The sequence below is a fragment of the Lolium perenne genome, chromosome 2 (genome assembly GCF_019359855.2).
Source record: "Lolium perenne isolate Kyuss_39 chromosome 2, Kyuss_2.0, whole genome shotgun sequence".
Lineage (NCBI taxonomy): Eukaryota > Viridiplantae > Streptophyta > Magnoliopsida > Poales > Poaceae > Lolium > Lolium perenne.
The window spans coordinates 114,035,171-114,060,929 of record NC_067245.2 but is presented as its reverse complement, the minus strand read 5'-3'; the positions used below and the strand labels follow the sequence as shown (position 1 = coordinate 114,060,929).

At 42.4% G+C, this 25,759-nt stretch overlaps 1 protein-coding gene across 1 annotated transcript; it reads left to right on the top strand.

The window, feature by feature from the left end:
- Positions 1-22,841: 22,841 nt before the first annotated feature.
- Positions 22,842-24,209, top strand: LOC127328831 (uncharacterized). The gene is made up of 2 exons (XM_071825435.1): positions 22,842-23,353; positions 23,432-24,209. Exons 1-2 carry the CDS (start codon positions 22,842-22,844, stop codon positions 24,207-24,209), a joined length of 1,290 nt encoding a protein of 429 aa, XP_071681536.1.
- Positions 24,210-25,759: the final 1,550 nt, after the last annotated feature.

Sequence of the window (25,759 nt, the reverse complement as noted above, 5' to 3'; positions counted from 1 at the left end):
GAATTTCACTTATTTGTGGAACCGCCATTTAGATCATGTTAGAAAGGAACGCATGAAGAAACTCCATGCGAATGGATTTTTGGAGTCATTTGATTTTTTGAATCATTTGACACTTGCAAATCTTTTCTAAAGAAAATGACTGAAATACCGTTCATAGGCCAAGAGTTGAACGGGCAACTAACTTAGTGGAAATATACATGATGATATATGTGGTTCATTGGGCATAGTTGTGAGCGGAAGATTCTTCTACTTCACGAAAACTTCCAACAATGAATTGAGTGTATATATATGGATATATTTATTCGATGAGGAAGAAGTTTGAAACATTTGAAGAGATTCAAATAAATTTCAGTATGAAGTGGAAATCATTGTAATAGAAAAGTCAAATATCTATGATTGGATCATGGTGGAAATATTTCAATTGCGATTTTTAGCGAACATCTAAGAGAGTTATGAAATTGTTCCACAACTCATGTTTCTCGGAACACCATAGTTATGATGGAGTATTCGAAAGACGTATCCAAACCTTGTTGGATTATTGATGATATAAAATAAAATGATGCCATTATATTTTTGTAGATTATGCTTTAGAGACTACCGCTTTTACACTAAATAGAGCGTCCCGTTGAAATGACACCATATGAGTTATGGCATGGGTATAAATCCTAATAGTCCTTTCTTAAATTTTGGTATGCATAACATAAGTAAATAAGTTTACAACCAAAATCGGATGAATGTCTTTGCTGGTTATCCCAGAGAACAATTTGGGAATTCTTTCCACTATGAAGTCAAAGACAAAAGTGTTTGTCGATGTTACTTTCTCATTTCCAAGAAACTGTTTCTAGCGAAGTATTTTAGTTGGAGGACAATGAAACTTGATAAGGTTAATGAACCTGAGCATGATGATCAGAGTAGCGAAACATCGGAAGTGGTTCAGGAAGCATCCACGACAATCATGGCTCCCATGTCTACAAAGTGTTATAGTCATGGAGATCAAAAGTACCTATTGAACCTTGTAGGTGTGGTTTATTTTGTGATCAAATAAATGATTTGTGGACAAAGGATTGATTTTGAACAATGATAAACCAACTACATACAAAGAAGTTATGATGGGCCCTAACTCCGTTAAAATGGCTATGCGCCATGAAATCCAAGATATGTGAATACTTTTTGAAAGTAAATGGATCTATAAAATTGATGGATTTGGATGGAATATCCTTGAAGAAGCTCGACTTGTCGAAAAGTTGTTTACGACAAAGTTCAAAGAGTTGACTACGATAAGATTAGATCTTCCGTAGCGATGCTTATAGTCTATGTGGATTATTCTAGTAATCTCTACATATTTATTTTATGAGATATGATAGTAGGATGGCAGAAATACATTCCTTACCAGAAGTGTGTATGAAGGATGTATACTAGATACAAACCAAAGAGTTTTGCTAGTCCATGGAATACTAGATAGGTATACAAACTTCACTGGATGAAGTAAGTATCACGGAGTTGGAATCTTCAATGAATGAAATAATCAAATAGTTTTGATTTCATCAGAAACGATGAAGATGCTTGCATTTGCAAGAAATTAAGTGGGAGCGCTGAGACATAGTTATAATATTATATGTGGATGACATATCATTGATTATAAATGATGTAATTATATACTTGATGTGATTAAAAGGTTTCATTGAGAATTAACTTCAATGAAATGATATGGACTGAAACATATTTAGTGTCAAGATCTGTGAAGATAGATTGAAAGACATAATAAGTTTAAGTTAAAGTACATAGAATGAATATTGAAGTAGTTCAATATAAAAATATTAAGAAGGTGTTCTTTTCCATGTGAAGGTTTAACAAGACTTGAGTGTATTTGACACTCGATGAGTAAAAACACATGAGTGATTTTAGATCACGAATAATATGTACAAAATCAGATGTCCTGTGCTCTAAAGTGTTAAGAGCATATACCAGAATGATTCATGTAATGATCATTGGACAACAGTAAGAATATCCCTAAGTGCTTTAGAAGAACCAAGGATATATATATAGTTTTGTATGAGTAATGAAAAAAAAAATCACTATAAGGTATTGCACTGATATTAGTTTGATCACATATAAAAAAAATTCAATCTCAATTAGGCTAAGTGTTGTTTAAAAGGTAGCACAATGAGCTAGAAGAAGTCTATGCTAGATTTAGATGAGTTCTAAATATTGTGACGGATTCGACAAACGAAGGCAGAGTATGTCATTGTTTTGACAATGACTGAGGAGTTTTAAGTCGAGGAGTTCTTTGAGAACTTGTTGTAGTTCCGATAGTATCAGAACTTTGAAGCTATATTGTGTGTGACAATATTAGTGACATATTTCTGACCGTGGAATTAAGGTTCCACCAGAAGACTGAACATATATGTTTAATGCCGACTCATTTGGAAAATAAGTGATGCGTTGAGACGCAAATTGTAGCACGCTACCTTTTAATAAAGGCAAGATACCTGTGTATAGTGCTATTCCCGGGATCACTGATAGCACACACATTACAAAATATAGTAATCATTGCAATAGTATCAAATTACTACATCCTTGATCCAGAGGGTAAAGTAAAACCTTACAAATTGCATAGTCACATGAACTAGCTCAACAATATTCAGAACATACACAGCGGAAAGTAAATCATCAATGAGCCTTCATCATGTTCATGTGCCACAGGCAGTCATGTTGGAATGCAGACTCGGGATCCTACCACGTACTTCTCCTCAGAAAATCCTGCACGTTTGAATATGCAGCCCCACGAATGGAGGTCAGTACAATGATGTACTGGCAAATGACACTTATATGGTGGCAGTTTTAGGCATGACTATCTACATGATATTTGGCAAGTGGAGTTTAGGCAAATTTGCATAAAGCCAATTTTATCCTATATTTTATTTCAAAACAAAACATATTTACAAAACCTGTAATGATGTCATAAACAGTATCATGGTTACATCTCCCATGTACTATTCGACAGTTGCTACTCAAATTTTAACTTATTCAGAAAAGGTGATGAGATTCTTCCGTACATTCCCTGCCTAGAAAGCTCAAATTGTCCTTAACCGGGGACACGACTAAGATCTTAGATTTAACTCTCGAGAGGTTGTGCACTTTCACCTTACGACCCACCCTTCCCAAGAGAAGAATGAGACAAGATCTTTCGGAAGGAGGCTTCAACCATACTAGCTAGACCCGTTCCCGTTTGGTTGCAAGCCACATCATCATGTCTAGCAACAAGTTTGACCTCACAACTTACTTAATCCCGGCAGAGCCCATAATACCATAAGGCTGCACTGGAAGCTATCTAAAACATGGACGACATATTAATCTCTTTAATCCTGGGTGGCCATCCACAAGTGAAACCCACAGGCTTAAAACCATTAGAGATAATAAACCCCCGCACGATCCCCTGGTGAAAACCAGAGGTGCAGTCTAGGGCAACCACTATTCAACTGCGCACTCTCAGGTACCCACCTGCCACTGGTTACTCCAGGATCGGAGCCCTGAGCAGCCGCCCACCACACAACCAATCCACCCAGGTGATTCATTAAGGTTGTTAATTTTAATTCTCAATTCTCACAATCCAAAATAATCAAAACTGCATTGGCATTTTGTTATTGCTAGCCAAACTAAGCATCCTAGTAAGGGTTCATGGTGGCTACACACTACTGGGATTGATAAGCATAGCATAACTTTCGAAAACAAAACCCTACCATGCATACTAGTTTGAAAAACACTAATGCATATATAAAATAAGTAGGACTTGAATGTCACTTGCCTTTTGGTAGTTGAAGCGCGTTCACTTCTGTTAATCAAAATACGTGCCTCTCCGTACAAACTATAATACAAAATATAGCACAACATAAACACACCATTCAACAACAATAAAATCAAACCAAGCAAACAACATGTAGTTAATCAATGTGTTTTAGTCACCGGTTAAAGAAGATATGGCATGAGGTATGGCTTGCAAGATATGAGTTGGAGACATTGAACGGATGGATTAAATACTTGGAAAGAAAATGATTATCTAAGTCAAGTACTTAAAATAAAATGATTGATAGGAACCTATGGTCAATGTTTGTTTGCTACTCAGGATTGGGTAATTGAAACGTTCCATGTGATAAAATCACATGAGTCTCAGAATGGCGCAACTCAAAATATTGTTTAGTAAAGTGTGACAACACTTACTAAGATAGTATGAGTTACACATAGGCTTGGGTATAAACAAATGATACATGAAATTACTCAAATTACTCATTTGTAAGTTGAATAGTTTTAAACTAGTCAAAGGAGTGAACGAAAAACAATTTGGATAGATACGATATTGGTTCAAGGTAAGGTGTCGAGTGGTATTGGTGTGTGGATGTGATCATAAGTTTCATCTTCACCAAAGCATCATGTTGAGAAAGGCTTATAGAAATCGATAATGGATGTATACTCAAATTCTCATATTTGAATTTAAATATTTGCAAAGTGATTCAAATATTTTGGACAGTGGTTCTATTGGATAGAGTACTGCATAACAAGACTTGTGCAATTGGGTTTACTCCTAAATTATTTTTAGGACTTAAGCTATGATCGAAATAGTGATTTGAATGAATTTGAATGTATCAAATTTGTGCACATAACAACTCCGATGTTTTCTATTTTCATGATGTTCTGCATGTTCTAAGGATTCCAGAGACTACAAATTTGTTAAATTTGGACCAGTAGATTATTTGATATAATTTTTATAGTGAAAAAGGATTAATTAAATCATTTGAATTATGATTAGAAAACTAATACATAACATAGAAAGTATTCTTGCATATTTGGATTCTACATGTTATAAGCTTTCCAACGATATAAAGTTTGCAAATTTTGGACCTCTGGATGATTTTATAATGAATTTCTAAGTTGGACACATAATCTGACATTTAAAATTTAAATTTAAAACGAGTTTGACCGAGATTGACTGAGACGCTGACTGTACTGCTGACTGTACCGCTGACTGCTGACTGTACCGCTGACTGTACTGCTGACTGTAGTTTGACTTTAACCAGACTGAGTTGACTATGCTGATGTCATGATGATTCTGCCCGGGCGTTCGGTTTGTTCGGTTTGCTCGGTCCGGTCTCTTCGGTCTTCACAAATTTCGGTCATCCAGAAATACTACCCAAAATACATTCAGTCTTTCCGGTCTTTATGTATTCGGTCTTCGGTCTTTTCGGTCCGGTCTTCGGTCATGACCATATAGACCAAATTGAGAAAGTGCTAGACACATGTATATAAGAAATGGAAGCACAACATAGTGATTATTTCTGGGAACGTTCATCTGTTTATGCATCTGCAAGGGCACGTTCACGTGCATTCGCAATGGCAAGTTGGCGTGCATTCAGCTCATCCTCATGAACATACTAGCTCAGCACATCCTCAAATTCAGATGCCATCTACAAACAGAAACAAGAAAACTACATCTCAGTAGAAAAATACATAACTAACCAGTAGAATTAAATAGAAATATTAGTCCAAACAGACACCAATGCTTCAACAATCTGCAACTATATTTTGCAGTAGTCTACCAGATGCAGACCAGTCTCACACTAAATTTTACAGCAGTCTAAGTACATCAGTCTAAATTTCTAACAGTAGCAGTATATTTTACAACAGTCTAATAAAGAAACAGAATATGCATACGTTTTGTTCAGAGAAGACGAGTTATTAGTTCAAACAACAGCTAGTAGAGTGAGCAATACTGACATACGGAGATCAAGCCATAAGCCATAGATGACAATACGAAGATCTAATGTTTTCTGTACGTGTTGGAGTCCAAGCCATAGAAATAGAATACGGAGATCTGGTGGCGTGGTGCCGGCCAGTCGCTGGGTTGGAGATGGGGCGAGGAAGGAGATGATGCTGGACTGCTGGCTGGTTGGCCGAACCGCCGGAGGGTGGCGACGGCGCTCGCAGTTCGAGGCGGATGGGGGCGGCGGCGCGGCACTAGCGCAGGTCCTGGCGTCCTGCTGTCTACGGTCGAGAGGAGTGGAGAATGAGTAGCGGAAGGAAAGGAGAGTGAGAAGATGGGCTCGCGTGGAGGTAGCAAAAGTGTAGATGGGCTGGTTGGGCCTGAAACTATCGGTCTTCGGTCGTTTCGGTCGCTCTCTCTCAACAACCGAACGGTACCAGAATATTTCGGTCACCTGATTGCCAGGACCGATGTGATGACCGAAGACCGATTTAGCATGTATTTCGGTTTCGGTCTCGGTTATTTCGGCTTCGGTCTTCGGTTTCGGTTTTTTGTGCCCGGCCAGAATGATGATGTCATAAAGGTTGACAGAAAAATTTACTTAGATGGAAAAAGTTTCTACATCAAAGTTGTATAGAATTAATAGATCTATCTAACGCACAAACTACTTTTTACAACGGAATAATGAGTTTGACAAGATCCGAGTTATACCTTATAAGATCTGAATCTTCTAATACGTTTTTCTCTTTGCTCGGTGAACGAAACAAGATGAGACTTGCGGCAATTGAAAGATCTTGACGAGAGGAGCAACTTCCGTGTTGAAGTCATGACGATTCGAGATCGTTTTGAAACTCGATTTGGCTCCGGTTGACTCGAAATAGATCTGTAGATGAACGACAAATTGGTACTTTAAATCGAAAAACTTCCAACATGAAAGTTGTAGAGGATGATCAGATCTACATACCCACAAAGGAATTTGGATTTCGTGGAACGAGCACGAACTAATTGAGAATTCCCTTTATCAGATCTGATGTCTTGCGATGCGAAATTATCCGCATATGGTGGACGAAAAGAGATGAGACTGGTCGGGATTGAAAGATCTCGACGAGATCTACAACTTTCGTGTAGAGCCCGAAGCGATTTGAGGTGGTTCTGGTGGTCAAAACAACGAGTTGAGATTTCGTTGATCTATGTTTCGAAAGGAGCAAAGGGAAAACGAAACTGCGACGTGGTGGTGGCTTTATATAGAGCATAGGTCAGTGAAAAAGGTGGGCCTTAAAGTTAAGAACACGTAGAAACAAACGGATCTAAATTTGGAGTTGTGTAGCTGAAAAAAAGTACGTTTAAGTGGAGATAAGTTTGTCAAACACGAAAATCGTGCGTGCTCAGGGTACCCGACCGACTCGGTCGGTTCGGTCCGGCTGGGCTGACTGGCTGCCTGCTGGGCCTGGCTGGCCGGCCCAGTTTGGCTGTCTTTTTTTTTTCTTTTTTACTTATTTCCTTTATAAAATGAGTTTCGTAAATCTGATTTGAGTGAAACGAATTTTTACAAGTTTGTAAAATTATTTTGCTTACCATAGGACAATAAAAGAGCTTAAATCTTATAAATTGTTATTTTATATCATTTTATTACTACTATGCCATTATGGCTATGTGTGAATAGTTTCAACATACGCATACCAAACAAGTTTAATTTTTTTATAAAAATCAAAATAGTGTTTTAGGGCAATCAAGAAACCTTTTTTTAAATCCATTTGTGAAAATAAAATAATAATCATATACACTTGGTCTATATGGCTGTTTGGGCAATATTTTGTAAGAAAAGTTTTCCAGGGTTTTGTTTTCTTAAAAAGAATTCCATTTAAGGATTTGTAAACTTTGAAAGCAAGAATATGTTTGATTTTGAAAATACTTTAAAACCAAAAGTCTTTAAAAAATACTATTTTGGAATTAACTTGTAAATAACTATTAAAAAGTTTTAATTCTTTCTGAATTTTCAATCAATTTCAAACAATCAAGCATCAAATTTATTTTTATTTTACATTCCAAAATTTAGAAAATTTCGGGATGTGACACAAATGAATTGCAAAATACATACGTTTCTGAGTATGTCAGATTCGTTGACTGAAACCTTTCCCATGAGCAAACATGAGAAGCACCAGAAGGCCAAGGTGTTATATATTTACCAATGTAAACTAGATTATTGACTCTAGTGCAAGTGGGAGACTGTTAGAGATATGCCCAAGAGGCAATAATAAAAGTGTTTATTGTTATATCTTAGTGTTCATTATAAATGTTTACATCCCATGCTATAATTGTATTAGCCGGAAACATTAATACTTGTGTGTTTTGTAAACATACAGGAGTCCCTAGTAAGCCTCTTGTTAAACTAGCTTGTTGATTAATAGATGATCATTGTTTTCTGATCATGAATATTGGATGTTATTAATAACAAGGTCATATCATTAGGTGAATGATGTGATGGACATACACCCATAGTAAACGTAGCATATGATCAAGTCATTTAGTTCTTTGTGCTTCAAGCTTTAATATGCATAGTAACTTAATCCTTCGACCATGAGATCTTGTTAATCACCTACACCGGATGTATGCTTTGATGACACCAAACACTACTGCGTAAATGGGTTGTTATAAAGGTGGCATTAAGTGTTCGAAAAGTATAGGGTTGAGGCACTTGTATCAATAGTGGGATTTGTCCATCCTAATGACGGATAGATATACTCTGGGCCCTCTCGATGGAATGATATCTAATTATCTTGCAAGCATGTGACTGGTTCACAAGTGATGTCATATCACGGTACGAGTAAAGAGCACTTATCAGTAACGAGGTTGAACTAGGTATGGAGATACCGACGATCAAACTTCGGATAAGTAAAATATCACGAGACAAAGGGAATTGTTATTTTATGTGAATGGTTCTTTCGATCACGAAGTCATCATTGAATATGTGGGAGATATTATGGATCTCCAGGTCCCGCTATTAGTTATTTATCGGAGAGGAGTCTCGATCATGTACGCATAGTTCTTGAACCGTAGGGTGACACACTTAAGGTTTGATGTCGTTTTAAGTAGATATGGAATATGGAATGGAGTTCGAATGTTGTTCGGAGTCTCAGATGGGATCCAGGACATCACGAGGAGTTCCGCAATGGTCTGGAGAATAAGATCCATATATAGGAAGTCACTTTCCAAGTTTGGAAATGATCCTGTGCATTTATGGAAGGTGCTAGAATGTTCTACAACCTGCCGGAAGAAATCACCATGGAAGGTGGAGTCCCGGATGGACTCCACCAACCCTAGTCGGCCAGCCAAAGGGGAAGGTGGAGTCCATGGTGGACTCCACCTCCATGGCCGGCCACAGGGGAAGGAAAGGGAGCAATCCCACTTCCCCTAGGTTTCACCCATATGGAAGTTTTTGAGTTGGACTCTTATTCGAATTTTGGGCAAACCCTTGGGGGTTCCACCTATATAAAGAGAGGGAGAGGGAGAGGGCTGGCTACACCTTGGCCGCATCACCAAGGGGCACCCAAGCCGGCTCCCCAAACCCCCCTTATCTACCAAACCCTAGCTACTCCCTCCTCCTTCTTCTCCCACAACGCTTACGGCGAATCCCTGCCGGAGATCTCCACCACCACCGTCACCACGCCGTCATGCTGGCGGGATTCCTAGAAGGATCTACTACATCCGATGCCCGCTTGAACATGGAGAAGGACGTCGTCATCAACACCGTACGTGTGACCGAGTACGGAGGTGCTGCCCGACTATGGCATCGTCAAGATCTTCTACGCGCGTTTGAAAGCGGCAAGTGATCGACTACATCAACCACGAGATCTAATCTCGTAGGCTTTGGAATCTTCGAGGGTTAGTCTCACATACATCTCGTTGCTACCATCTACTATATTAGATCTTGGCTTGTTATTCATTCTTGCGGTAGGAAATTTTTTGTTTTCTATGCTACGAATCCCAACAAAATATAGATCACAAGTTCATCATCATCATCATCATCATCACCGTCATCGTCATCAGTAGCAGCAACAACAACATCCATCACAAGCAAGAAAGCATGCACCCCCACCCCCTAAGTGCGCCAGGGCACCTGTACAGATTGTAGTAGTGCTTGGATAGGTAGGTCCTGAGCCACAGGGACATGTGGTTTCCCCCCCATGCCAACAAATTTGGTGCTCTGGGCCTTGTGGTCGACAACGTGACTTAGAACCGCCATGAGAGCCTCCTGGGAGAACTCAACAACTCCCATGACGGCCTGGTAGAGGTCTGGGTGGATGTCGGTTGGCTTGTTTTCCCTTACCGCCTTGGCGACATCCTTGACGGCTTCAGTCATGCTGCTGAAGGCTTGGAGCAGGAAAGAGGGCTGGAATGGCAGCCACTTCATGGTGCCCTTTATTTGTGCAACATGGGCTTTGTGCGCCTCGCGAGCATCATGCAGCTCCTGCGCCTTCCTTGCCTTAGCAAGGTTCAAAGCAACCTTTGATGCCACACTACTAACAAGGCTATGCACACTGCTCTACGACATTGATCCGAGCTGCGCTTGCTAAGGCTGCTCAGAACTTTGAGCCACCTCCACATTCACAGGGTTTTCACCCAAGTGAGCCCGAGAATCATCGACAAAGGAAGGGATATGCGAGTCCTCTAAGGGGACAAAAGCCTGGCTAAGGAAATCGTGACACAATGAGTCCTACATTTACCAACAATGTACAAACTAATTAAATGATGGTACAATCGACGTAATACAAGATCATAGGCCTACGATAAACTAGATCAAGACATAGAAACAACTAGATCATACGAGACTACCATTGCACAATCTAGGCAACCAACATGATAAAACATGACAAACCATGCTCATTGAGGTAAAGGATCAAAGATCTAACAGTGTACAACCACAAATCGAACCTACAAGCCTACATTAGTGGCAGATCTAAGCTAAAGCGGCCATAGATCTAACCATAACCACATGGAGGTGAAGAAGTCATGGTGATGTTACTCGTAGTCATCGCTGGAGGTGAACGAAGGAGTGGAGAGCTCGATGAAGTGGTCGGAGTCGCCCTGCCACAGTTGCCATCTCCGCCGACACCGCATACTTACCTTCGTTGCCGACCGAAGAAGAGTGCCGAAAGGGGGGAAATGGTGGTTTCGAAATCGGTGGTGAGAGGTGCTTTGACGCGCGTGCCAACTACAATGCAACTGCAACCCAGTCTATCAAATTAGACCATTTTCTGCTCCTAGAACCTGGTTGGCCTCCATGCGAGCTACCAATCGCGCCCATAGTGTGCCTCCTGACGATGCCACATGTCGGGTAGAAGGTTATGTACCACAGTGTTAACAACATAGCACATTACCTCAACACCAAGCCGAACGACGGCACGAGCTACATGACACAATTTTTTCGTTCTTTTTCGCGAAAACTTGTGTGCAAACATAGTATTTTTGATATACGTACCACACTTTATTTTTAAATTTTCAGTATTTTTTTGTGCAATTTTCATAATAGATTTATGGGAAACACCAAACAAAAGCGCCACATCATGCTAACTATATAGGAATATGAAAAATTGATTTTTTTTATTTTGCAATAATGCGATGGGTGAATTGATGGGATTCGTAGCATAGAAAACAAAAAATTTCCTACCGCAAGAACGAAACACAAGCCAAGATCTAATCTAGAAGACGGTAGCAACGAGGGGATCACGAGACTAACCCTTGAATATTTCCAAAGCCTACGAGATTAGATCTCGTTGTTGCAGAAGATGATCACTTGCTGCTTTCAAAAGCGCGTAGAAGATCTTGACGGTGCCACAATCGGGCAGCACCTCCGTACTCGGTCACACGTACGGTGTTGATGAAGACGAAATGCTCCTCCCCGTTCCAGCGGGCAGCGGAAGTAGTAGATCCTCCTCGGAATCCCGGCAGCACGACGGCGTGGTGGCGGTGGTGGTGGAGAACTCCGGCAGGGCTTCGCCTATGCGCTGCGGGAGTATTATGTGGAGGAGGAGAGGCTAGGGTTTGGGGAGAGGGGAGAGGCACTTGGGCGCCGGCCCTTGGATGCCCTAGGTGGTGCGGCCAAGCCATGGGCAGCCCCCTCCCTTTCCTCCTCATTATATAGGTGGAACCCCAAGGGTTTGCCCAAAGTCTTCAAATAAGACCCCAACAGAAAAACTGCCTTATGGACGAAACCTAGAGGGACAGGGACTCTCCCCTTCCCCCTTTACTTGGCCGGCCAAGGAGGTGGAGTCCACCATGGACTCCACCCTCCCACTTGGTTGGCTGGTTAGGGTTTGTGGAGTCCCTCCGGGATTCCTCCTTCCATAGTGATTTATTCCGGATAATTCTAGAAACCACCTTCCATAAATTCACCGGATCATTTCCAAACTTGGAAAGTGACTTCCTATATATGAATCTTATTCTCCAGACCATTCCGGAACTCCTCGTGATGTCCTGGATCCCATCCAAGACTCCGAACAAAACTTCGAACTCCATTCCATATTCCATATCTACTTAAACGACATCAAACCTTAAGTGTGTCACCCTACGGTTCGCGAACTATGCAGACATGGTTGGGACTTCTCTCCGACCTAACCAATAGCGGGATCTGGAGATCCATAAAGGCTCCCACATATTCAACGATGACTTAGTGATCGATTGAACCATTCACATACGATACCGATTCCCTTTGTCACGCGATATTTTACTTGTCCGAGGTTTGATCATCAGTATCTCTATACCTTGTTCAACCTCGTCTCAGACAAGTACTCTTTACTCGTACCGTGGTATATCATCTCTTGTGAACCATTCACATGCTTACAAGCTAATCAGACGATATTCCACCGAGAGGGCCCAAAGTATATCTATCCGTCATCGGGATGGACAAATCCCACTGTTGATCCATATGCCTCAACTCATACTTTCCGAATACCTAATCCCACCTTTATAACCACCCATTTACGCAGTGGAGTTTGATGTAATCAAAGTACCCTTCCGGTATAAGTGATTTATATGATCTCATGGTCGAAAGGACTAGGTAACTATGTATCGAAAGCTTATAGCAAATGAACTTAATGACGTGATCTTATGCTACGCTTAATTGGGTGTGTCCATTACATCATTCACATAATGACATAACCTTGTTATTAATAACATCCAATGTTCATGATCATGAAACTATGATCATCTATTAATCAACAAGCTAGTTTTACAAGAGGCTTACTAGGGACTCCTTGTTGTTTACATAACACACATGTATCAATGTTTCGGTTAATACAATTATAGCATGGTATGTAAAAATTATCATAAACACAAAGATATATTATAATAACCATTTATTATTGCCTCTTGGGCATATCTCCAACAGTCTCCCACTTGCACTAGAGTCAATAATCTAGTTTACATTTGTAAAGATATAACACCTTGGCCTTCCGGTGTTTTATCATGTTTTGCTCATGGGAGAGGTTTTAGTCAACGGATCTGACATGCTCAGAAACGTATGTATTTTGTAATTCATTTGCATCTCAACGCATCACTCATTTCCAAATGAGTCGGCATTAAATATGTTTGGTCTTCTGGTGGAACCTTAATTCCGCGGTCTGAAATATGTCACTAATATTGTCACACACAATATAGCTTCAAAGTTCTGACACTATCGGAACTACACCAAATTCTCAAAGAACTTATTGACTTAACATCCTCAGTCATTGTCAAAACAATGACATATTCTGCCTTCGTTTGTAGAATCCGTCACAATATTTAGAACTCATCTAAATCTAGCATAGACAACTTCTAGCTCATTGTGCTACCTTTTAAACAACACTTAGTCCAATTTGAGATTGAAATTTATTTTTATATGTGACAAAACCAATATCGGTGCAACATCTTACAGCGATTTGTTTGTCATTTCTCCATACAAAACTATATATATATCCTTGGTTCTTCTTAAGTACTCAAGAATATTCTTACTGTTTTTCAATGATCATCACATGAATCATTCTGGTACATGCTCATAACACTTTTAAGAGCACATGACATCTGATTGTGTACATATTATTCGTGATCTATAATCACTCATGTGTTTTTACTCATTGAGTGTAAGATACACTCAAGTCTTGTTAAACCTTCACATGACACGAACATTTTCTTAATATTTCTATATTGAACTACTTCAATATCCATTCTATGTACTTTGACTTAAACTTATTATGTGTTTCAATCTATCTTCATAGATCTTGACACTAAATATGTTTCAGTCCATATCCTTTCATTGAAGTTAATTCTCAATGAAACCTTTTAATCAAGTATATAATTACATCATTTATAACCAACTATATGTCATCTACATAAAGTATTATAAATATGTCTCAGCGCTCCCACTTAATTTCTTCCAAATGCAAGCCTCTTCATCGTCTCTGATGAAATCAAAAACTCTTTGTCTATTTCATCTGGTGAAGATTCCAACTCCGCGATACTCACTTCATCCAATTGCAGTTCGTATACCTATCTAGTATTCTACGGACTAGCAAAACTCTTGGTTGTATCTTGTATACACCTTTAATACACACTTTTGTTTAAGTAATGTATTTTGCTATCCTACTAGCATATCTCATAAAAGAAATATGTAGCGATTACTAGAATAATCCACATAGACTATAAGCATTGCTACATAAGATCTAATCTTATCGTAGTTAACTCTTTGATCTTTGTCGTAAACAACTTTTCGACAAGTCAAGCTTCTTCAAGGATATTTTATCCAAGTCCATCAATTTTATAGATCCATTCACTTTCAAAAAGTATTCATCTATCTTGGATTTCATGGCGTACAACCATTTTAACGGAGTCAGGGCCCATCATAATTTCTTTGTTTTGTAGTTGGTTTATCATTGTTCAAAATCAATCCTTTGTCCACAAATCATTTATTTGATCACAAAGTAAACCATACCTACAAGGTTCAATAGGTACTTCAATCTCCATGGCTAAAATAATTTGTAGTCATGGGAGCCATGATCGTCGTGGCCGCTTCCGGAACCATTTCCGATGCTGCGCTACTCCAATCATTTTGCTCAGATTCATAAACCTTATTAAGTTCTATTGTCCTCCCACTCAAATACTTCGCTAGAAACAATTTCTTGGAAATAAGAAAGATTGACAAACACTTTTGTCTTTGTCTCCATAGTGGAAAGAATTCCCAATAAAATCTCTGGGATAACCAACAAAGACATTCATCCGATTTTGGTTGTAAACTTATTTACATATGCTATGCATACCAAAATTTAAGAAAAGACTATTAAGGTTCATACCCATGCCATAACTCGTAAGGTGTCATTTCAACGGACCATGATGATGCTCTATTCAGTGTAAAAGTGGTAGTCTCTAAAGCATAATCCACAAATATAATGGCATCATATTTATTTTATCTCATCATTAATCCAACAAAGTTTGAATACATCTCTCGGATACTACATCATCACTATGACACTCCAAGAAATGTGAGTTGTAGAACAATTTCATAACTCTCTTAGATGTTCGCTAAAACTCATAATTCAAATATTTCCACTATGATCCAATCATAGATATTTGATTTTTCTATTACGATGATTTCCACTTCATGCTGAAATTTATTTGAATCCATTCAAATGTTTCAAACTTCTTCCTTATCGAATATATCCACATATATATACTCAATTCATTGTTGGAAGTTTTCATGAAGTAGAAGAATCTCCCGCACACAACTATGCCCAGTGAACCACATACATCATCATGTATGTTTCCACTAAGTTAGTTGCCCGTTCAACTCTTGGCCTATGAACGGTATTTTAGTCATTCTCTTTAGAAAAGATTTGCAAGCGCCAAACGATTCAAAAAATCAAATGACTCCAAAAATCCATTTGCATGGAGTTCGTTCATGCGTTCCTTTCTAGTATGACCTAAATGGCGGTTTCACAAATAAGTGGAATTTAAATCATTTGCCTTATGACATTTTAGCGTCAGTGTTATGTATGTGTGTTTCACCATTAATATTTATAATAACTTATCCATCGTACATGGAGTAATGTCATAATTTTAACAACTCATTGTTTTCATTTGACCAGAGCAAAATAAAAATTATTAAGTTCTTTATTACAAATTCTAAGGGCTAGATAGAATGCCAATGACGAACATAATAACACTTTAGTTTTGTTCCTGATGTGCATTCCTATCATATTCCTTGTCAGTCACTTAGGCCATTGTATTCTTGTATTGTGTTGTTTTGTATGACACTTCATACCAACCAATATGGTACTAATACCCAAGAATTTCATTGTGTGACCTAACTAGGAATACAACCATAACATGTATATCATTTATATACACCTGAGCTAGACTTTCTAGTCTTTTATTTTATTTCTGCCAAAATATCTTTTGTAGTTTCTCTTTTAGCTTTCCTCATTATTCAGAAAACACTTCATCTTTAATAACTTCTAGATTTGTTGGTCAAATACCAATAACCTTGAGGTTCTTACTTTGAAGTTGATCATCATATGACAAGTGTTCCAGATTTCACTATTAGTAACTTTGTAATATGATGAACAATTTCACTCATAATTTTATCCATCAATTCATGACGACTTTCCGAGACCATGTCGGTACATGCTAGGCTCGTAAAGTTTAACCTCAATATTCGCATGTTCAAATCTGGCTTGCACCCGTTGTATGCACACGTAGAATCTATAATACCCGATCATCACGTGATTGTAACAACCCAACTTTTGTGCATTTGTTTAAAATTTAGGAATGCAAATTTTTGGGCCAACAAAAACTTTTTCTATCTTTAAAAATTTCATGCATATAGTTGATCTTGCATTTGCTTGTTGGATGTGTGTGTTTGTCACTTGTATAAATTATAATTGTGTGTGAATCTCTAAAACCCTAAATCCTTTTCTTCATGTGATCCCTTTTTATTTCTAGTTTTAATTAAATTAATCAGGACACAAACCCTTGGAGCATCTCACCTTTCTCTCTCTATTTTTAACAAAACCGTAAAACCCTCTTCTTATATGTCACCCCTTCTCAAATTTTGTGTTATTAATTTAAACCTTGCAAAAACCCAAGATCATTTTAATCTTTAGCATGTGATAATGATCTTGGAATATCATGCCTCCACCCAAATTTTCTTCCTCCAAATCTCATCCATATTTTTTTTCCATTTTCAAATCCGAGAACTCTACCAACAAGTAGCCTTTTGGCTCATCATTTTTTTGTCCCAACTTGCCTTGGGACATGCCCTAGTGTGTGGACCGAATTTTGCAAACAAATTAAAATGTGGAGGATGGCCATGCCGGCCATCACACCATCACCATTACCTTGCATCTCTCTATCTATCTCTCTCATTCTCTTCACTCTCCAAACCATCAGCCTTGGGCAGAAAATTCGACCCTCTCTCTCCACCATCTCACTCCCCATTCTCTGCTCACATGTGTGTGCATGCCTTGTCCTCATGTGATTAAGAAGGAGATGGAGAGAGGAGGTGGCCGGGGATGATCTGGTGGTCATACCACTTCTGGCCTCCTTCCAAGAGAATGAGGACAACCTCTGATGTTCCTGCTCGTCCTACATCTCCCTCCTGTCCCTCCCATATCAACATAGACCTCCTCTCCCGTCCTATCTCGCCCATGGTAAACCGCATGAGGACAGTCGCCCCCTCTTTTCCCTCTGCTGCGAGTGCACGCGATGCCAGCATGTCATCGACTCTAGCTCCACCTCCCTACACCCCTAGACAACTCCCTGGCTCCCTTTTCTCACCCCATAGCGCTGCCAGACCGTGGTCACCCCCAATGTGCGGCGTGCACGCCCGCCCGGGCACGTCCACGTCGTCTACCTCTCCTCACCTCCACGGTGCACTCTCCCTTTTTCGCCTCGGACAAGAGAAGCATGCCAGCACCTCCAGAACGAGCACGGACCTAATCCCTGGCCCTCCCTCTGCTTCCCATCGACGCCGCCCCGTCCCTTCCTTCTATCGAACACCTCGCTGGCATCCAAGCTACCGAGCTGCCTCGCTCCCTCCTTCGCTGCTGAACTGCACCCGCGTGTGTCCACGCCTTGGCACGGCCTCTCTGAGCCGCAGCGGCACCGCCCAAGTCGCCCAATTGGCTGCTGCCGCCTGCCCTTCTCCCTCGACACGGACCCGGTGCACCGTGCACCGGCGTCGACCTTTAAAACGCGCCTGACCACCTCCTCTTCTCTCCGTTCGCCACCATACACCTCCCTGACCACAACATCACCTCCCCCGCGGAGAGGAGCTCCACTCCTCTCTGCAGCCCGTGCTCAAGCTCGCCGACCGCCAGATCGTCGGTGAAGGTTTCCGTCGAAGGGCGCCGCCCTTTTTCTTCCCCTCCTTGCTCCCTGGACGCTCCTCTACCTTCTCTCCCTAATGCGCCTCCCTTTTCCGTCCAGGAACGCCGCCAGACGCCACCACACGTGAGCAGCAGGGCGACCCGTCGCCGTCGACTGTCGCTGCAACCGTCGCTGTTTTCGTCGCCGTGACCATCTACCGGTAGCCCGCCCTCTTCTGCATCCAACGCGCCCAACGCCGCCGGTTTCTGCAACTCCAGGTGAGCACAGGAGCTCTCTGCCATCGCTAGGGTTAGCCCGCTGGTCGCCTGGCCGCGTCGGGGAGGAAGACGGTGGCATGCACCGTTGGATCGGATCCAACGGGTGCATGCGCACCTAAACTGGCCCACACGCCAGCGTGGCGGGCCACGTCCCGCCATTCAAACGGGAGCCCTCCCGCGCAGCTGCCTGCGCTGCCGGGCCGGATCTGGCCAGGCCCAGTCATCCCGGCCCATTTCCCTTTTCCTTTTTCACTCTATTTAATCAGCCAGTAAATCCCTGCTCAGGAATTAAATCACCAAAAATCCATCGATTGACCAAATGAGTTGATTCAAGTTCCTACATGCTCACAGATGTTTTCTCTACCATATAAAGTAGCATGCATGTGATTTGGTGTTGTAGATATGTGCTGTTAAATGAAAACCTAAAAAGTATCTGATTGTGTAATTTAATTAGTGTGTGATATTTATGAAACCTTTTTGCATGAGGTTAATTTTGTTGTGAAGTGTATGTTAGTAGCTTCATTTTGACACTAGTGTAGCATGCAGGAGCTTCCTGGATTTTAATTGTTTTAGAAAATAAGATCTATCCAGAGAGGCAGTAAATGATTTGTAATTTGAAAAATAATAATTATTTTGAAACAAAACAAAGTGCTACTGGTAGATATACCTATAGGGTAATTTTGTGCCAAAGGAAATATTTTTAAGAGTTATATTTTAATTTCAAGAATTTAATTACTAAAACAGTATATCTTTTCAGTATTTGATTTTTATAAAATCTTACAAATCAGAAAAATGTCAAACCAGTGGGGTTAGTTCACATTTAGTCTCACCTATCCAGGGGTATGTTTGGTGTTGGTTGATGATGCTCTGATACTGATATGACTTGCTGTTTGTATGCTCTGGTTTCTGTCCCATTTAAATTGTCTAAATTAATTAAAGGTTTATTTGCAAGTGATTCTTGTGCATGTGTGTTCTATATGTTATTAGCTTTCAGTAGGTATGCTGCATGCATTTTTGTGACTTACAGAAAGATTTAGACCATTTAAATGGTTCCTAAATCAATTCTGAAATTGCAAAAAAAATCATATCTTTTGTTTTAAAAATCATAAATGGATGAAACCACTTTCAGTAGCTTGCATTAGTAACTCTTTTACATACTGCAATTTTTCCAAATTTTTGTGTGAACTATGCTGGTGTGGTTTGTTGATTGGGTATGTCTTGTTGTTCTCTTTTTTGCGACGCTAGATTCGAACATCGCCGGAAACGAAGGAGGAGGAGACTTCGGAGGGATTGAAGAGGAAGACCAGGGGAACTTTGCTGATCAAGGCAAGCCACCTCTTGATGCATGTCTCACCCTAATTATCTTACTCTTGCATTATCACAGGTTTTGTTAAATTGCATGTCTTTTATTTATTTATGTGAGTGGTTCCACCACTCGAAGTTTTATGATTCCACCCTTATGGGTGCAGCCCTCGTGATACCTACTGATCCAACACTTGCTAGAGATATGGTGCTTAACACCTTATCATCCTTGTCGCCGCTTTTCAAAGAAAAGTCGGACTATAGGTTGGGAACCCTCTTTAAAAAGGTTTGAGAAAATGTTTTCCAGAAAAGAAGTGTTTCGAAAACCTTGGAAAGGGGTAGCCCTGCCCAAGTGTGGTTTTTTTTTTGTGAAAAACAAGAAGGTTTATGAAATATATTGCTGGATGCAAATGGAGATGAAAAGTTGTTTTTCGAAAAACCTTGGTGACCATAGTACGAAACCGGACCTAGCCAGTACAACCACATTACCCTTTAGTGGGACGGGGCGTAGTGTAGTAGTTTGTCTCGCCTTAGTTTGGGTCCTGCAAATGTAGTGGCAGTCCGACCATGGACGCTTTGACCGGGGTTCTTCCCTTGAGAAGGGACGCAACCCATTTGCCTTTTCAGGTACGCGGGGTACAACCTATGAGCTCCCATTGAATAATGCCCCTTGCTTGGTCGCGGCATTCGGAGGGTCGAGTTGGTCGGGGAAATTGCTACTCCTGGGTAAACGACCCCTCGGACTCTGGTGTTGGGAGGTACAACTCTAGGCGGCATGTCTTAGGCTAAGGCGAGCAGGCGAAAAACTACGATCGGGTACTTGTCGTGGCATATGTTTTTATGAAGGCATGATGCCCACACGATGAGTATTCGGATCTTGTGGGGAAAGTGTACAACCTCTGCAGAGTGTAAATCTATTCGAATAGCCGTGTCCGCGGTTATGGACATGGGAATGGCGGTACGTGGCATTAAAGGGAAGTTTTGTTTTACAAATATGTTTTCCAAAAAGTTTTTGGAAATGTACCTGGGAGGTACGGAAAAATACCAGTGGGACTGGTGGAGATGTACCTGAGAGGTACGATGGAAAGGTGAAATTGTTTTGGTCATTCCGATGGCCGGAAAAAGAAAATGGGTCTTCCTTACCTATTAGTCGGCAAAGTAAAATTTGTTTACAAAAAGTTTTTCAACAAAAACATAGAAATGTCAAACTCTCGAGAGGAACCACCTCTCGCTCCTTGTCGCCATAGTTTAGTGCCTGTTCCTTGCTACTGCCATATTGCATATCCTTTATTTCTCTCTAAGGTGGTTTGCGAGTACATTCAAACGTACTCATTGGCATTGTTGTCCTGGCTATTTACTTGGCCAGACTTTGAAGAGGAGTACTACGAAGAAGAGGAGTACGACGCCGAAGACGCGAACTAGGTCGCTCTCCCAGTCAGCCGCCTGTAGGGTAAAGGCCTGACGTGGGGTTCCACCGCTGTTTGAAGTCAAATAAATTCCGCTGCTGTTTGTTGAACTTCGGCCTTGATGGCCTATGATGTAAGACTTCCGTATTAATGTTATCTCGGTACTGTAATGGATGATGTAATCTGGTATCAGTTCGGTTATGTATTCACGATGGAATGATCTTGGGATCGTGAAATTGTATGCATAACAGGAGTTCTGGACTGGTAAGTCCGGGGCCCCACAGAGCTGGTATCAGAGCCATCCTGACTGTAGGAGACCTTAGTTAGCCTGGGCGTTAGCACAGAACAAAAACTATTTTCTTAAATCAAAGAGGTTGACTAAATGCAAAAAAATGCTTAAGTCCCTTATCTCCCTCTATTTTTATTCAAACTTTACTTGCATTAATGTTTTATTATGCATAAAATTTTGCACACTTTGATCACTAACTTAATCTACTCTAAAAATTTGTGTAGATGGAGATCGAGTACACGCACTTCCGTCAGGTCGGGGTGAGGCCGCCTCTCTACTTCTTCGAGCGGGCCTTGGCCGACCTGGCTGTTCGTTGCGGACGTCCGGTGCCCGAGGTGAAGGGCGTCCGTACCGAGAGGTCTGTAGACTCAGAGATGGCCTGGTTGGTCACTTGCGTCGTCAGGGGGAGCGGGATTGCCCCCGTTTCTGAGGAGTTCACCATCGACGTGATGGAGCGCACGTGGCTTGACGGGATGATCCGAGTCTTCCAGGAGGCTCTTGCTCGCCTTGCTTTTCTGCACCCGGAGGTTGTCGCCGGCACTGGCTACCAGTACCTTGGCTAGCGCGACCTCGCGGGCCAGCCTGTGGCCGGCACCCCACACGCCGACACCGCACACCAGCTGCACCACCTGGAGTACCTGCTTCACCACACTCAGACTCAGCAGGACCACGCCCGTGAGAGGTGCGACCTGCAGGAGGACGAGATTGTGGCACTTCGCGCTCAGCTTGCTGCTGCTCAGGCTGACCTTGTCAGTGAGCACAAGCTGAGGTTTGCCGCACGCCGGAGGGTTACCCGCCTAAAGGCGAAGGTGGCTTCGCTGGAGGCTCTGACTGCTCAGATGGAGTCCACTATCGAGGAGCTTGAGGACGACGGTGAGGATCTCCGCAAGGAGAACGAGGCCCTTCTCAGCGACGACGACGACTACGAGGAGGAGGACTTCGATATGGAGCCTGATACTGAGGATGAGGCCTTCATCAACGACGAGGATGAGGAGCCCGAGCCACTGATGTCTGAGGAGGACCCCGAGGAGCCAGCCTTTGTTGAGGAGGACGCCCCACCAGCACCTGAGGGTCCTGTCGTGGACCTTGACGACTTCTAGAGTACTACCCCCAGACTCGCACCACCTTACCGTAGGGCGATGATATAGGTCCCCGTGCGATGCGAGTAGACTTATGATGATGGTTCTGTTAAAACCATCCATTTTGGTTGTGCTGTATGAGACTTATGTTGTGATGTTGTATGACTATGTTGTGCCTTCGGCACCCTGCTATGTTATGCTATCGTTTGCCTACTTTACATTTGCGAGTTTCCGTTTTCAAAGTTGCATTTTTAACAAGCCCTCCCCTTTTAAGTGGCTGCCCATCTCTTTGTTTCCCCATTAATATCTAATCCACATCTCTCCAGGATGGTTGAAACCCGTAGTGGAAACGCCAGCGGGTCCGACCAAAACCCCCCTCCACCTCCGGACCCAACCATGGCGCAACTTCTGCGCCTTATGATGGAAGACCGTGAGGCAGCCCGTGCAGAGCGCCAAGCTAACCTTGCTACCCTTCAGCACCTCGCTCAAATTGCTACCAAAAACGCCAACAACAATAATGGCGGGGATGGTAATGCAGACCCCCGCTCCAAGCTGAAGGATTTCCAGAGCACCAATCCACCTGTCTTCTCCAAGTGCACTGAACCCCTCGACGCCGATGACTGGCTTCGCACCATTGAGAACAACCTGGAAGTTGCCGGAGTCAGCGACAATGAGAAGGTTTTGTTCGCCACCCATTATCTTTCTGGACCTGCCCGCGCTTGGTGGGAAAACGTCAAGGCTATTCAAGCTGAGGGACACGTCATCAACTGGGAAGAATTCAAGACCAAGTTCCGCAAGACCCACATTCCATCAGGACTGATTAAGCTCATGAAGGACAAATTCATGAATCTGAAGCAAGGAAGCATGACTGTGGTGGAATATATGGACAAGTTCACCACTCTGTCCAGGTATGCTCCAGAAGACACCGACACTGAAGAAAAGAAGAAGGACCGTTTCCTGAATGGTCTGCATGATGAGATGCAGAGTATTTTGGTCGCTGTTCCGTACCCTGACCTTGAGTCCCTTGTTGATGCCTCTATCATGGTGGAGAGCAAGCGCAAGAGTGCGTTTGAGAACCGCAAGCGCAAGGCGATGATGCAGCAAGGCAGCTCCAGCAATCAGCGACCCCGCAGCTTTCCTCCACCAAGGCCGGCGCCCCAGCAGCAGAGGACACCACCCCCTGCACCTCGCCCCAACAACCCCAACCGCAACTTCAACCCTCAGCGTTCTGGAGGAAACAACTACAATCCCAACTACAACCGCCCGAACAACATTGTCCGCCCCGTCACCAACGGATGCTACACTTGCGGACAGCCGGGTCATTTCTCCAAGGAGTGTCCCAACAAGATGAACACTGCTCAGCGCCCCAATGCGCCCAAGCCAAATCAGGGTCAAGCTCGCACTGCCGCCGGAAGGAACCAGAACCAGAAGAAGCCAGCTGGACCAGCTAGGGGACACCTCAACCATGTCAACGCAGAAGAAGCTCAGGAAGCTCCGGATATTGTTCTGGGTACGTTCCCTGTCAACTCAGTCCCCTCGACTGTTTTGTTCGACTCTGGAGCCTCGCATTCTTTCGTTACCAAGCCCTTTGTGAAAAAGGGAGGCTTAACCCCCACCCCCTTGAAACGACCTATGCTTGTACAAATCCCTGGATCCACTAGCAGAACCCAGAGTTCCTGCAAAGAGGTTCCCATAGATATTCAGGGAAAGCGTTTCCACGCAAATCTGATAGTGTTGGGTGAGCAAGGTTGGAAGTTATTTTAGGAATGGATTTGATGGTGAAGTACAAGGGGCATATAGACTGTGCTCGCCGAGCTATAACCATAACTGCTGAGGACGGGGAAGTAGTTGAGCACGTGGCGACCATGCCCTCATCTAAGGCCTTATGCAAGAAGAGTGTCGCTAGCCCAGCCCTGCATGAAGTACCCATAGTTTGTGAGTACCCTGATGTCTTCCCCGATGAGCTACCCGGTATGCCCCCTGATCGGGATATCGAGTTTATCATCGAGCTAGTTCCCGGAACTGCCCCCATCGCTCAGCGACCTTACCGGATGAACCCCCAAGAATTAGTTGAGTTGAAGAAGCAGTTGGATGACATGTTGAAGAAAGGATTGATTCGCCCGAGCGCATCACCCTGGGGGTCTCCCGTTATCTTTGTGGATAAGTGATACGTCTCCGACGTATCGATAATTTCTTGTGTTCCATGCCACATTATTGATGATATCTACATGTTTTATGCACACTTTATGTCATATTCGTGCATTTTCTGGAACTAACCTATTAACAAGATGCCGAAGTGCCGATTCTTTGTTTTTCTGCTGTTTTTGGTTTCAGAAATCCTAGTAACGAAATATTCTCGGAATTGGACGAAATCAACGCCCAGGGTCCTATTTTGCCACGAAGCTTCCAGAAGACCGAAGAGGAGACGAAGTGGGGCCACGAGGTGGCCACACTCTAGGGCGGCGCGGCCCAGGCCCTGGCCGTGCCGGCCTGTAGTGTGGGCCCCTCGTGCCGCCTCTTGACCTGCCCTTCCGCCTACTTAAAGCCTCCGTCGCGAAACCCCCAGTACCGAGAGCCACGATATGGAAAACCTTCCAGAGACGCCGCCGCCGCCAATCCCATCTCGGGGGATTCAGGAGATCGCCTCCGGCACCCTGCCGGAGAGGGGAATCATCTCCCGGAGGACTCTACGCCGCCATGGTCGCCTCCGGAGTGATGAGTGAGTAGTCTACCCCTGGACTATGGGTCCATAGCAGTAGCTAGATGGTTGTCTTCTCCTCATTGTGCTTAATTGTCGGGTCTTGTGAGCTGCCTAACATGATCAAGATCATCTACCTGTAATTCTATATGTTGCGTTTGTTGGGATCCGATGAATAGAGAATACTATGTTATGTTGATTATCAAAGTTATGTCTATGTGTTGTTTATGATCTTGCATGCTCTCCGTTATTAGTAGATGCTCTGGCCAAGTTGATGCTAGTAACTCCAAGAGGGAGTATTTATGCTCGATAGTGGGTTCATGTCTCCGTGAATCTGGAGGAGTGACAAGAACCTCTAAGGTTATGGATGTGCTGTTGCCACTAGGGATAAAACATTGGTGCTATGTTCGAGGATGTAGTCACTGATTACATTACGCGCAATACTTAATGCAATTGTCTGTTGTTAGCAACTTAATACTGGAGGGGGTTCGGATGATAACCTGAAGGTGGACTTTTTAGGCATAGATGCATGCTGGATAGCGGTCTATGTACTTTGTCGTAATGCCCAATTAAATCTCACAATACTCATCATAATATGTATGTGCATTGTTATGCC